This window comes from Schistocerca gregaria, chromosome 7 (assembly GCF_023897955.1).
Source record: "Schistocerca gregaria isolate iqSchGreg1 chromosome 7, iqSchGreg1.2, whole genome shotgun sequence".
Classification (NCBI taxonomy): Eukaryota; Metazoa; Arthropoda; class Insecta; order Orthoptera; family Acrididae; genus Schistocerca; species Schistocerca gregaria.
In genome coordinates this window covers 557,894,282-557,908,755 of record NC_064926.1, presented here as the reverse complement: position 1 = coordinate 557,908,755, position 14,474 = coordinate 557,894,282, and the positions used below count along the sequence as shown (strand labels likewise).

Sequence of the window (14,474 nt, the reverse complement as noted above, 5' to 3'; positions counted from 1 at the left end):
CAAGAGATGAATACACTAAGCAGATTCAGAATGATGTAGGTTGCAGTAGGTACTGGGAGGTGAAGAAGCTTGCACAGGATAGAGTAGCATGGAGAGCTGCATCAAACCAGTCTCAGGACTGAAGACCACAACAACAACAACAATTTTTGACGTGTCTCCTGTACCATAATCACATGATTTGTTAAGTGTATGTTATGAGACTAATAAATCACAATTCATACAATTCAAAACTTTTCATCCTTTGAATGTCTTCCTTAGTATTCATAATCAGAAAACGGACTTTTGGATTGTATGGTTATGGTCTATGAAACTTCATTGTCCATAACATTCCTTCCTGGCTGTGTTGGGCGTCTTCAGAGAAGTTCCAGGTCTTGCATTGCCAAAGATGTTCAACACAGCTCTGGCTAAATCTCATGAATGATGAAGTTTCATGGATTACAACCTGGAAGATTCACCAGCAACTAAGACATCTTGTGAAAATCTTCCTTGTATGATCAGCAAATAGAATTATGGAGGGTGCCATAGACTTTGCCACTGTGCCATATGATGCACTTCCAAATTGTAAAACAATAATATTGCATTGTCTTATGCATCCCAGTCTCTTGTCACTGTAGAAAGTAGTAGCATCTAGTCAAGTTAGACGTCGTAGCAAGCAGTTGATGCTGAACTTACACATAGGAGCAGCAGAGTTCAAACCTCTGTTCATCCATGCATATTTAGGTTTTCTATGGGTCCGCTAAACCATTTTAGGCATTTTCCAAATTGGTCCTTTGACATGGTCATAGCAATCAGTTGAGCCAGCACTCTCTCTGATGACCTCAATGTTGAGAGTACATTACTACACACGCAACAAGTTAGTGAATGAACGTCAAGAAGAGAGCAAAAATTTTGTACATGCCCGCATCATCAGTGTTTTAAATTCAGGACAAACTGTATCTTCTGTACATGCACTAAATGGAAAATGTCAAGATTGGTTCAGCTTAAACTTCACCTTTTTTTGTGAACACTCAGATATTTTGTGATAATCTTCTTTTGTCTTATACAGTGCAGAATTGTATCTGATATCACATCACGGATAGAGAGTGATCTTCAGCAGACATAAATGTAGTAAAAACATTTAGTCAGTACAAATACTTCCCTTTGTGGTATCATCATCTGGGAAAGTTTTCATAGTCATATGCGTGTGCTGTTTAAAAATTATTACAAATAAATTAAATATTATTTCAGTGTTCTCTTCCTTGGGTAATTCAATCTTATTCCCAGCAGACCCAAGAAGAGAGAGCAGAAAAGATAGAGAGGGAACTGCGTGAAAGGTTAATAAAGAAGTACAAGCGACTGCAAAAACTACACGTGAAGGCAGAAGAGACTGAATTTACAACACCAGCATGTGATGAGCAAAAACAATCCCATTGCAGTATCCCCTCTAGTAGTAAACAGACTCCAGAAAGGTCACCACAGAGAAGTAACTCTGGTTCTCCTCTCTGTCACAAGAAGAAACGTAAGTTGTGTTTATTTGGTTCTGTTTAATTTCAGTTAAATTTCACCATATGTTTATTTGGTTCTTGTGATTTTATGATAACAGTTGAATTTGATGTAGTTATGTACCTATATGTGTACACACAGAATACAGGAGCCTAAGATCTACACAACTGTTTGTGAAAATTGCAACTTCATAGAAGATTTGTTAGAAATAAATGACATTTACTCGAGTCTATGTCAGAGCTATACTTATACAAAATAGTGATAAATAGTCATGCATAACAGAATAAATGATTAACATTAACATTCACCTTGCTTTGTTACTTTATATGACTGAATATTAAAAATATATTAATTTTATATTATTGAATATTAAAAAAAATCTTAGTAATGAACATTTTAATGCTGCACTGATAGTTTTGGCCTTGCATCTACTATCAGCTAGAGATACATGCAGGAATTGCAAACTTATGACTAATGAAGCAACATCAGAATTTAAGTACACTATTTTTTTCTGCAAAGCTATCTGCTCTATAATACTGCTAAATTATTACACCTGAAGTTCATTCAGGTATTACACATGTTATATGGTGTATATAGTTGTAATCATAGAGTTATACACTAATAGGTAGATAATTTTGGCTAAAAATTTCAGTATCTCATATAATCTCATCTGTCTTCCTTGCAGTCCTGAATCATGAATACAGGTGTTGAATGTCATGTTAGATGATAGTGTTCCTTGTAGCTTCTACCTGTTATTTCATTTGGTCAAGATATATTAGCAATAATTCATACTGCTCAGATGCCTTTGCACAATGTCCCATATTTATCCTTCATAAGCTCAATAGAGAACAAATCAGATGGTAATTCTGGCCAGTGGAATTGCTGAACACCTTAAAGAAATTTTAGAAGTGTATGTACAGTCATTATACTGATAGAGAAGCACATTGGCACAACATTGTGAGAGTGGCAACAGAATTGGATGGATGGCAATCTGGATGTAGCCTGGAGTCTTTGGTGCCATCTCGGCGAATACCAGAGGTGATACTCACTCTAGGCTACGGCTTCCCACACCATGATTATTAGTGTTGTTTTTTATATACTCTAGCATTTACCATTTCCATGATTTAAGGTGTGCTTGTGAATTAGCCTCACTGATGAATCTACAGAATCTGCTCTCATCCATGAAAAGAATTTTGTGCAATTTGTCTCTCCAGTTAACTGTTTTGTTACAGTGTCAAAGACAGGTTGCAATGTTATGAAGATTGATAGTAAGTGTGGCTTAAAGTACTAGCTCGACCTCCAGATAATGATCCCTAATGAACCTGGTTGTCACTCTAGATTTGGCACTGATGATTCTAATTTGTGTGGCTGTCCAGAAGTGCTCCTGTAGGCTGCTGCCACTAGAAAACCATGCAGTCAGCATATACATATATTCCATGGTCCACAGTGCCATCATTAATACCCAACCAATAAATCATGTGCAACACATTTCAGCAGCTATTCACAAGGATCTCCCAGCTTTGCTCTGACCCACAATTTGACCTCACAGAAATTTAGTTGATGTGTTGTTGTTATTGTGGTCTTCAGACCTGAGACTGGTTTGATGCAGCTCTCCATGCTACTCTATCCTATGCAAGCTTCTTCATCTCCCAGTACCTACTGCAACCTACATCCTTCTGAATCTGCTTGGTGTATTCATCTCTTGGTCTACCTCTACGATTTTTACCCTCCACGCTGCCCTCCAATGCTAAATTGGTGATCCCTTGATGTCTCAGAACATGTACTACCAGTCGATCCCTTCTTCTTATCAAGTTGTGCCACAAACTTGTCCTCTCCCCAATCCTATTCAATACCTCCTCATTAGTTACATGATCTACCCATCTAATCTTTAGCATTCTTCTGTAGCACCACATTTCAAACGCTTCTATTCTCTTCTTGCCCAAACTATTTGTCGTCCATGTTTCACTTTCATACATAGCTACACTCCATACAAATACTTTCAGAAATGACTTCCTGACACTTGAATCTATACTCGATGTTAACAAATTTCTGTTCTTCAGAAACACTTTCCTTGCCATTGCCAGTCTACATTTTGTATCCTCTGTACTTCGACCATCATCAGTTATTTTGCTCCCCAAATAGCAAAACTCCTTTACTACATTAAGTGTCTCATTTCCTAATCTAATTCCCTCAGCATCACCCGATTTAATTCGACTACATTCCATTATCCTTGTTTTGCTTTTGTTGATGTTCATCTTATACCCTCCTTTCAAGACACTGTCCTTTCCGTTCAACTGCTCTTCCAAGTCCTTTGCTGTCTCTGACAGAATTACAAAGTCGTCTGCGAACCTCAAGGTTTTTATTTCTTCTCCATGGATTTTAATACCTACTTCGAATTTTTCTTTTGTTTCCTTCACTGCTTGCTCAATATACAGACTGAATAACATCGGGGAGAGGCTACAACCCTGTCTCACTCCCTTCCCAACCACTGCTTCCCTTTCATGTCCCTCAACTCTTATACTGCCGTTTTGTTTTTGTACAAATTGTAAATAGCCTTTCGTTCCCTGTATTGTACCCCTGCCACCTTCATAATCTGAAAGAGAGTATTCCAGTCAACATTATCAAAAGTGTTCTCTAAGTCTACAAATGCTAATTTCTTTCCCCCATTCGTGTCAATTGTTCCCTTATGCTCTCCCTGAAACTCTGTACAATGTCTGGTTTAGTCAATTTATCCAGGTCCCATCTCCTTAAACTCCCACCTTTTTTTTAGTTGTTTGCACGCTCTTATTTGACTTGCTACAGTAGAATGTTTAAAACAATAGGACCCTCTTTGAGCATATTAAATTCAGTTCTTATGGGCTTGCCATGTGTGGGGCTCCTACTCTGTCCACAGCACAGCAATATGGACCATTGCCTTTATTGGCCATTATTATTTCATACACAAATATTTATGTTTCTAGGTTATGTCTTTAGAGTATTTTTGCAAATTGTATATACCCCAATCTCTCATAGATCATTGGATCCGGAAAACAGGAGATGATTGATACGTGATCGAAATTCCTTGCAACAACATTCTTAAATAAAACATACTCATCACTTTTCATGTCAAATCTGGCTAAAATCTCCAGCTTTCAACAAAAATCCTCCATTATCTTCATTGAAAGGTTGAGATTTTATCCAGATTTGATGCAGCAAGTAAACCAAAAATTGAAGTGGTATGCTGTCCTGTCATACACACCATCTCCATATTATTCTCATTCCTGCAAATACTTGATCTGCTATTGTATCCATATTGTGTAGCTGAACATTCATTTACAGGTCTCAGTCATCATTATCTGATCTCACATAAATTTTCTGATGACCATAATTCTTTGAAGTATATCTTTTTACCGGCAGCATGTTACACAGTCCAAAGATGAGCAATGAGTCACTTTGCAGCACAATTATTGGAAGAACAGGCATACTGTAACTGTCCTACAGTTCAGGGCCAAAATATAAACATTACAAACTTCCTCCAGCCCACAGACCAGGCAAATTGATGAAATTAGTTGGTTCTTTTGCATTATGTGTGATCTAGGATGGGCTGTAGGCAGCTTATAAAAGCACCATTTATTCATGGGCAGTTTGTGAGAAAACCTCGAAAAACCGTGCTTTTTGATTACCAAAAGTACCAATTATCAGGTTGGCCACTTGTATAATTTCTATTTGTGACAGACCATCAAAATTTTTACTAGATGTTTACAACATGTCTGGGATGTTATATTAAAATGATTTCTCGTTCAGATTTCTCCATGAATTTAATAATTAACTGACTGCAAGTGCTTATCATTTAGGGAAGCAGATGATGATATAATTGATTGAGAACAATGATTGTTATGATATCACAAACTGTGTGTTTTATTACTGATACACAAGAATTATTAACACTTTTAATTACATGCAGCTAAGCTACATTTCATGTGCCACCATATGTTACTGATCACATTCACACTGAAACTTATAAGGGAACCGACAGCTAGCTGCACGCAGCAGTGATTGTGGTTATGGGCTGCATGTCTCGGTGTGTCACTCCTTGGAAAGCTTGTGAACTGATGACATCACATGCTGTAACATTGGTCACCTTCCATAAGTCACTTGATTGCACAGCCTGACTTGATGATGATGTGGCATAGCTGCACAGTACCTCGTGAACACAGAAAGAAAACATGTGGCAGAATCACTCCAAAACAAAACTTGTGTCGCTGTATCATAAAGTAAAGTCGCATGCAAAAATTGGTTAAAAATTTCAAGAAAGTAACTTTAAATACACACACACTTATCTATAAAAACATTAACAAAATCCCACAAAAGTCAGTGTTTTGAAAGTCATGTCCATTTGTTATCATTCGAAAGTAAATTTGAAATTTTGCACTCTTCCCTTTCTGATCTTTTTTTGTCTCTTTTGCTTCTTCACAATGTGAGCATATAAGTCACTTATTTTCTCCTTCTTCCTCTGTTTTTTGATCTACTGTTCCACTTGAAATTCTTCTTCTGATCTGTAGTAAAGTTCTGATCACAAGTCTTTGCATGCTGGGTGTGGTTTAATAAATTATGTATATAGCTATGTCAATCCTTGGACAAATATTCACTTGAGCATGCTATTCTGAACTGTACTGATGCCAGAATATCTTCCATGCCTAAATTTCATGCTATGTAGTCCCCAATGTACATTTGCTGTGCACAAGTCAGTTATATCTGTGTTACTCAGATTTCACAAGTGTAAAACTTTAAACTATCCATTAATAGCAAAACAATTTTTCATCATGTTGAAATAATGTTTCCCATAGTAACTCCCTTGGCCAACCAATAAATATCTTCACATGTGAACTTCCAACCATTGTCACATTGGTCTTGATAAATAGATACTGCTCATTAGCATTACTTTTAAACTGTGTAGAATGTTGTCATAAATCAAAAATCACCTTGTCTTCCACACTACTATCATCACATGACCTATGCATGCGAACAATAGGATAATGCACTCATTTCAGTAGACTGATAAATTTCTTGTTGGTGTAAGATTAGTTGAGAATGAACTTCAACCACTCCAGATTCTTTATCTTCGTCTTGTTGCTCACTGTCCTGAATGCCGTCAGTATATTTGATTTTTTTCATTCATGTAATCTTGTGTTTCAAATCTGTGAATAAATTTTGCAAGTCAAACAAATATCTACTACCTTTTCATCCAACATTACATCCAATTTTTGAGTATTTTAATTAAGTTATTTGTTCAAATCCTCTCTCAATATTTGATTCTCTGCACTTATATCCCTTTTAATATCGTCTAACTTTTTGTTATTTTCATAAGGCTTTTTATTTAAATATTACTCCTGGTTGTCAAGATTTTTATTTAAATTTTGCTCCTGATCATCAGATCTTTTATTTAAATCAGTGAATTTTATTTGTAAGAGCTGCATTAATGCATCCTCCCTTTCTACAGCACCAGTCCGATTGTTGCCTATTGCAGCCTCACTTGATTCAGCATTTACATCCAGATGTGAACTTTCATTTTCTGCTACTACATTTGTACTTTGAATTCTGTTACTGGTTTCTAATTCATTAATGATGTCTGTGGCAACAACATCCTGATCAATAATGTCCTCTCTGTTAATTATGTCACTATTTTCAGTTTGACTAGCTATTGTTATTCATATCTATACTGTGCATGCACATTATCATCAGCTTAATTGTTCATTGTTTATATTCCTTTCCCTATCCAATGTTGCTTGAAAAATCAAGGCACTGTTGAAAATACCAACTTCACGCACAGTATGTTGACACTAGACATCATACTCTGGATTCGAAGATTGTTCAGATTCAACATCCTTGTCACTGATTTCCGTATATAACATGTCTGGACTGTTATATTATGATGATTTCTTGTTCAGATTTCTTTGTGAATTTAATAATTATCTGACTGGAAGAGCTGATCCTTTAGGGGAACTACCGATGATCGAATGAATTGAGAACAATGATTGTTAAGAGATCATGAACTCTATGTTTTATTACAGATTCTCTATAATTATGAACACTTTTAATTACACACATCTAAGTCACATTCAACATGCCACCATATGTTACCAATTGCACTCACACAGAAACTTACAGTAACCAACCACTGTACGAGTAAGCGTTTGAAGAAATCTTTAGCAAAACAGCGTAACAGTGCCGGCTAGTGCACTGCCTCAACTCCACTCTCAAACTGTTATCCTGCAACTACTGTACTGTGCTTGTGTCAAGTGACAGCAATTACTGTCCCCTGAAAAACATTGTTAGCTATTACAGATTGTTTCATACCTCTGACCTCAGCCAAACCAGAGGTAGCCGTAATACACACTTGTTATTGTGTGGCGGATCCATAACTTTGCCATGTAAACTAATAACTGATGTTAAATATATTGCTGTGTGATGGTACCATACCTTCACACGTTCTTAAGATGAAGTTCTCAGAAAACTTTGAAACTTTTTTTCAGTATCATTGTCTGTTTCTTCAAAGATACCATACTTATGCACAAAATAGCAAAAACCAGTTTTTAGTCATTTTTGCACCATGGGTTGCAATTATCTAAATAACTAAGCATAGAAAATTACTCATATTTTAACTGTACATTCTCTAGACATTTCTCTAGAAACATTTTTCCATTTGCAAAATTCTTTATCCATTATCAAGATACACTCAAAAACCCATGATTTTTGGATACAAAAGTACCAGTTGTGGGGGTGACCACTTCTGTAACTTCTGTTCATGCCAAATTGTCAAAATAGGTTCAAAGTTACCATACTTCCATACGTTAAATATGTAGTAATGCCAAGTATGTAGTTTTAACTGATATAGTGGACACATGGCAGGGGTTCTGAAGTCACTAAACCATGTTTTAATTGCCATTTTTTCACCAATAAAAATTTATAGTGTGCTGACTCTTTATAAGGGGCTCTACACCTGTATACAGGCTGTCTTAACCAAGAAACATTTAATGGTGCCACCTGGTAGCGTAAAAATTATTTTGTCACACAAAATCCATTGTTCTTGAAAATTGAACACAACATTTTTTGTGGTATACTGTCAGTGTAGTCTAAAATGTTGCCCAGTAAAGTGAGCTTTCATTGAATGGGAGATGATTTGTTTTAACATTATATTAGAGGTACTCATTTATTGTTTTTATGTTGTTTGTATGTAAATGTGTCAAAGTATAAGCAAACTGTCAAACTTTATTGCTGTACAGAATTAATTTTATATAAGCAGCACATCCTACCCTAACAGGGAAAAGGAGGGAACCAGCTGAAAAAAACTCCTTTCGGAGCACAAAAAGAAACGAATATGTTCCTCTTTAAAAGACTTCAACAGAAAAGTGGGAAACCAGGTGCCTGAATCCTGATTTATCTTCCTTACCCAAAATTTTGGCATGTGAACATATTCATGTTTTTTGTGCTGAAAGGGACCAGCAGAGAGTCATTGACTGTGAAAGACAGAAGAGACACTGCCAATGGGAGGGAAGCAAGGGGAGACAGTTACAGTGTGAGGGAGATAGTGGCAGAGAAATGGAAAGATGGATTAAGAGAATAGCTGTGAGAGCCAAAGAGAGAATGGTTGGTGGTGATTAGTGAGACACAGTGGCAGTAGAGAGAGAGAGAGATGAATGGAGATAGTAGCAGTGGAAGTAAAAGAGAGAGGAAACTGTGGAAATGAAAAAGAGACATGAGTGGGTCAAATTATTGTCAGGTGTTCAGCTGGATCATACTGTCATCTGCACACAATATTTCTATGGTCTAGCCGGCCACCATCATCAGGTGAGAAAAGCTAAGCTGCTCTTGCCAATAACTGATTCAAACTGTGAACAGCGAAACCTTTATATGCAGCGAAAATATGAAAGCACATGTGCTGAGGTAACATGCAAGCATTCGCGCATTTATGCTGCTCCCTGGCGCAAGAAGAGTTGCAGCAGTGCCTCCAGTAGTGAATACTATTGAAAAGCAATTTATCGTTAAAAATTGAAGCCCACTTGTTTTTTGAGGTATGCTGACGATACGTTTCTTGTTTGGGCACATGCAATAGATTCTTTGTACATGTTATTGCACCAGTTTGTCTTCATTCTAAAATCAGATTCACAATGGAGATTGAAAAGAAGGGGGAGTTACCCTTTCCGGTGTTCTTGGACACAGAGTTTATAGGAAACCGACATATACCGATAGGTATTTACATGCTACCACCGGTCATCCACTGTTTCAATGTACAGGGGTCATAAGGACCTTGGTCAAAAGAGCATATGCTATCTTAGATGCTGAGAATTTACCGCAAGAGTTGTGACATCTTAAGGGTGTGTTTAATCATAAGGGGTATATAAACAGACAGATATAACGTGCATTTGAGTTTGGACCATTACCTAAACGAGCTGAAGATACTTTTAGTATTGTGGCTTTCTTTCCATATGCTGGGAACATGTCTGCCAAGATAGGTAGGGTTTTGAAGAAACATGAAATCAGATGTTTATTCCATCTGCCAGCTAAGAGTATAGCACTTCTTGGCTCTGTGAAGGACAATTTAGGTTTGAGGAAGCCTGGTGTTTACAAAATATCATGTGAATGCAGTAAAATATACAGTGAACAAAATATTCATACCGTCAATGACAGATGTGTTGAACATTGTAGCCATACACAATTATTACAACTTGACAAATGTGTGATGGCTGGGCAGTGGCTTACAGAGGGACATAAGATGCTGTACAATGAGACACAAGTGGCTGCAAACACATCACATTACAGGGATTGTGTTTTAAAAGAATCTGCCAAAATCAGACTAACGCATAATATCATTAACTATGATAATGGATACCTGCTAAGTAAAACTTGGAATCTTGTTTTATCAGATGTGAAGAAACAACGGCATCTGTATCGGCCAACTATGAGTATTGATTTCTAACAATATATTGTTTTTCAACAGTATTTACCACTGGAGGCGCTGCAACTCATCTTGCGCCAGGGGGCTTCAGCAATGTTTAAGCACTTGCACATTACCTAAGCTTTCATGTTTTCGCTGCTTGCAGAGTTTCCACCATTCACAGTTTGAATCTGTTATCAGCGAGACTGTCTTAGCTTTTCTCACCTGATTATGGGGGCCATATGGACCAAAGAAAAATTGTGAGCAGATGAGTTTTTATCAGGCTGAAGACCCAACAAGAGATAGATCTGTTAACATGCCAAGAAAGTCTACATAGAGGTGAATGGAGTCGATACATAGGCTTGGAGAGTCTGGGCCCCTCCAAACCAGTGAACTTTAACACAAAAAAATTTGCCCAATTTCCACCATCAACTATATACACATGTTACTGTTTTCCCGTCTAGGGGTCAAAACCCTGAGCAATCCATTCCCAAGGATACATGTGGAGAGAAGGCAGTGGCAGTTGTATAGAAAGACCTCAGGCGGTAAACAACAGAGAAAGAGATAGTGGGAATGGGAGAGGAAAAGAACGGAACAAAGACAATAACATTGGGGCAGACAGCCAGTGAATGTGGCAGAGGTGGGGTCAGTGGTAGTGAGCAATGAGAGAAAGGGACTAAGACAGTGACAGTGGGAGGGACAAACAGGAGAAAGTGCAAGTGAGAGAAAAAAGACACAGTGGGAGAGAGACATAAGGGTAATTCCATGTCAAATCAGTGCAGAAAACTAACATTTTCAGCATCACAATCTCAGATTTCTTTAAATGATTCAGATAGGAGACAGAAAACTACCAGTTTGCAGAGATATGTGATAGTTGCGAAGAAAGTTAAAAGTCTGCAGAATTGGAAATAGTGTGAAATTTACATGGGTCTGTCTCAACATAATTGACTATAATTCTGGTTCCAATCCAGATACAACTATGAAACTGATATAATTGAAAAGCTAATGAGTAGAGCTTTACATTGACTTGGGAGATCGTGGGTTTTCAAAAGTTTTCACATTCAAGGTCATTGAGCTTAAGCTTTGACCGTAAATATCTCAGAACACCCCACCCTAGATTTTTTTGAAAAAATATTTTGTGTATTTCCATTATGCTACTATAAACATGTTAGATATCAAGATGGCACACTGAAAACATTGTACCAAAAATTTATTGTCGCAGCATCAGCACACTATCAAATGATTCTAAGCACTGTGAAGCTTAACATCTGAGGTCATCAGTTCCCTAGACTTAGAACTACTTAAACCTAACTAACCTAAGGACATCACACACATCCATGCCCGAGGCAGGATTCGAACCTGCAACCGTAGCAGCAGCGCAGTTCTGGACTGAAGCACCTAGAATCACTCGGACACAGTGGCTGGCAGCACACTATCAGAATGCTGAAGGTAGCGCATAAGTATAAAACACAAATTATTAAAAAATACAGTTCATAATTAATTATGAACAAAAATATGCTTTTTACTATTGTCATGGTATTATGAACCATTTACAGTGTAGCTGCAATGAAAAGGCAATAAAAATGGTTACATCTCATTTCACAAGTCTCCAATTGAATTGTTAATATTTACCAGATCTGATGCAGATGCAGCTGGCTTCACTGGATCCACTTTTGTGAGAATGTCACAACTTTTGATAATACAAGTGTCTGGTGTGGCAGACCTATATCTTTCTTCATAATTGTCCTGTACCTCTACAAATTGATTGTTTTCCATCACCCATCTGTATCATTTAATGCACCAAATTTGAAAGAAATCTGAGTGGGTTAAGTTGAGTGCTAGATTGAACGGACATGGAATTGCCCATATGAAGACAGTGGTAGTGAGAGGTAGATGCTGAGTATGAAGGCTTCACTACAAAGAGAGACTAGAAAAAAGGATTTAGAATGTTCTGTGGTAAAAGAGCATGGATATGTTACAATTTTTGGTGTGGAAGGCAGGATGCGGAATAAGGCACCTGGCTCCCCCTTTCCTGTCAGTCTTTTTTTTAGAGAAGTATACTCACTATTTTTGTGCTCCAACAGAACTGCTTTTCAGTTGGTTACATTATACTTGGATATGAATAAGTTTAATTCATTTTCCAGCTTTTGATTTATGTTCCTTTCATATCTGACCCTTCTACAGTATTTTAAAAGAAAGTGAGTTGTGATAACGCCATAATATTCTTGGAAATTCCCCAATATCAGAGTTCGTCTGTATTATGGGCTAAGAGTCCTCATAATTCAGAAGTGTCCAGTTGCATGCAAATTTGAAGCAATCAATTTGAATTACTGGATTTGACATGTTTTCAATGGAAAATTGGCAGAGGGGGCCTCTGATATTGGTGATTAGGAGGTTCACGTGTTGCAACAGATAGTGTATTGTTTGCTCCCACATAGACTACGAGCAATTCGTATTGACATTTGTTAATTTTGTTAATACATCTTCCTTTTGCAGAACTGTGTTAATTACTTCCATAATCAATGTCTCAGCTTACCGTCAACTGAATAAGTGTTAAACTACTGACATTCAAACCCCTCCAAAAGCCATAATAGTTCTGGTGATGTTGATAACAGACATATTTCTAAGCAGCATGTCTTGTGTATGCTTGTGCTTGATGAGGAGCCCTGATATTTGATAGGTTCCTCCGTAGAGAAGTCATACTGGCTTCCTGTCAGTCTTATTGCTTTTTGTTGGTCAAATTTTTACATGTGCATTATAAATATTTTCAGGCTGCAGTTACAATCATAAAGAGTTTGCATATAGTGATTAGAAAAGTTCTGCATATTTTATTGTGCAAAACTGCTTTTTTGTTGTAGATAAGAAGAAGCATAAGCGACATAAACACAAGTCCAAGACAAAGCACCGCAGATTCCACAGGAAAATGGAGCATCGGCCTTATTTCAAACGTGTGGACAATTACATTTATACTGGCTGCAACAACTACTTCTATCACAGTCCTACATTCCAATGTGTACCAGGTGGTTATGCTACCCATGATTTCTTTTCACCACATTGGAATCCAGAGTTTCATGGTAGGCATTTTAGTCACCAGACACAGACTTCACATTGTGGTGACATCAACGATGGCTATTGCAGATACTTCAAGAAATCATCCAAAGCTAGAGCTAAATCTGCTGAGGAAAGTGGTGATCCTAACAATTCACTGAGCTCTCATTCAAGAAAGAGAAAGAGATCAGGGTCTAGAGAAGAATGTTCACGTGACAGTACCAGTCTCTGTAACCACCCATCATCAGTCTCAAGTAATTTATCATCTCATAAGCATGAAGAGAGTGATGAAAAATCTCACAACTATCACAAAAATGTAGAAGTACAAACAAAACAGAAGAAGAAAAGCAAAAGATGACAATTTATTGAATAAAGATGTTTCTTACATTCTTCGATTGAATGTCTATGTGTTGATATTTTTATGATCTTGTAGCAAACAAGATAAAATTGTATATTGTACCCTCATTCTTTCTGTATAAAGACTAGTAAAAATAAATGAAGTTAATGTCCCGCAATACTCTTATTATTCTTTATGTCATACATATGATGACCTATATTTTGCAGCTTGGCAGATAAATCAGAACCATAAAAAATTTAGCTGAGTCTATCTGAATTAATAATATTTTGTTTAAAAGGTTCCTTTGTAAGCATATGAAAAAGGAGATACACAAGAAACAAATAAGTAAATCAAACTCAGGTCATTAGTACAAGGGTCACATTCAAGGCAATGCTGCTGAAGGGTGGGTTGCAAACAAGTATTTGCTTTTGTACACTGCTTTGATGTGGAAGTTTTACTTTCTACACTAATATATTACATCTACATCGATACTTGGCAATCCATTTCACGGTGCATGGCAAAATGTACCCTTTCCATTTCCTTTCTTGTTTCACTTGTAAATAGAATGAGGGAAAAACAACTGTGTGTATGCCTCTGTATGAGCCCTAATTTCTCATATCTTGTGCACAATGTATGTTGGAGACAATGGAATCATTCTGCAGTCAGTTTCAAATGCCAGTTTTCTAAATTTTT

General features: G+C 37.0%; 1 protein-coding gene across 2 annotated transcripts in view; it reads left to right on the top strand.

Moving 5' to 3' along the window:
* The window catches only part of LOC126281735 (A-kinase anchor protein 17A-like), a 118,927-nt gene extending 104,968 nt beyond the window's left edge, over positions 1-13,959 (top strand). Inside the window, exons 5-6 of one of the 2 annotated variants that reach the window (XM_049980918.1) lie at positions 1,228-1,498; positions 13,255-13,959. In XM_049980918.1, coding sequence (XP_049836875.1) covers positions 1,228-1,498; positions 13,255-13,802 — 819 coding nt within the window. In that variant the 3' untranslated portion in view covers positions 13,803-13,959. The remainder of the gene's footprint in view (positions 1-1,227; positions 1,499-13,254) is intronic. The other variant, XM_049980919.1, reaches the window with a different exon arrangement.
* Positions 13,960-14,474: the final 515 nt, after the last annotated feature.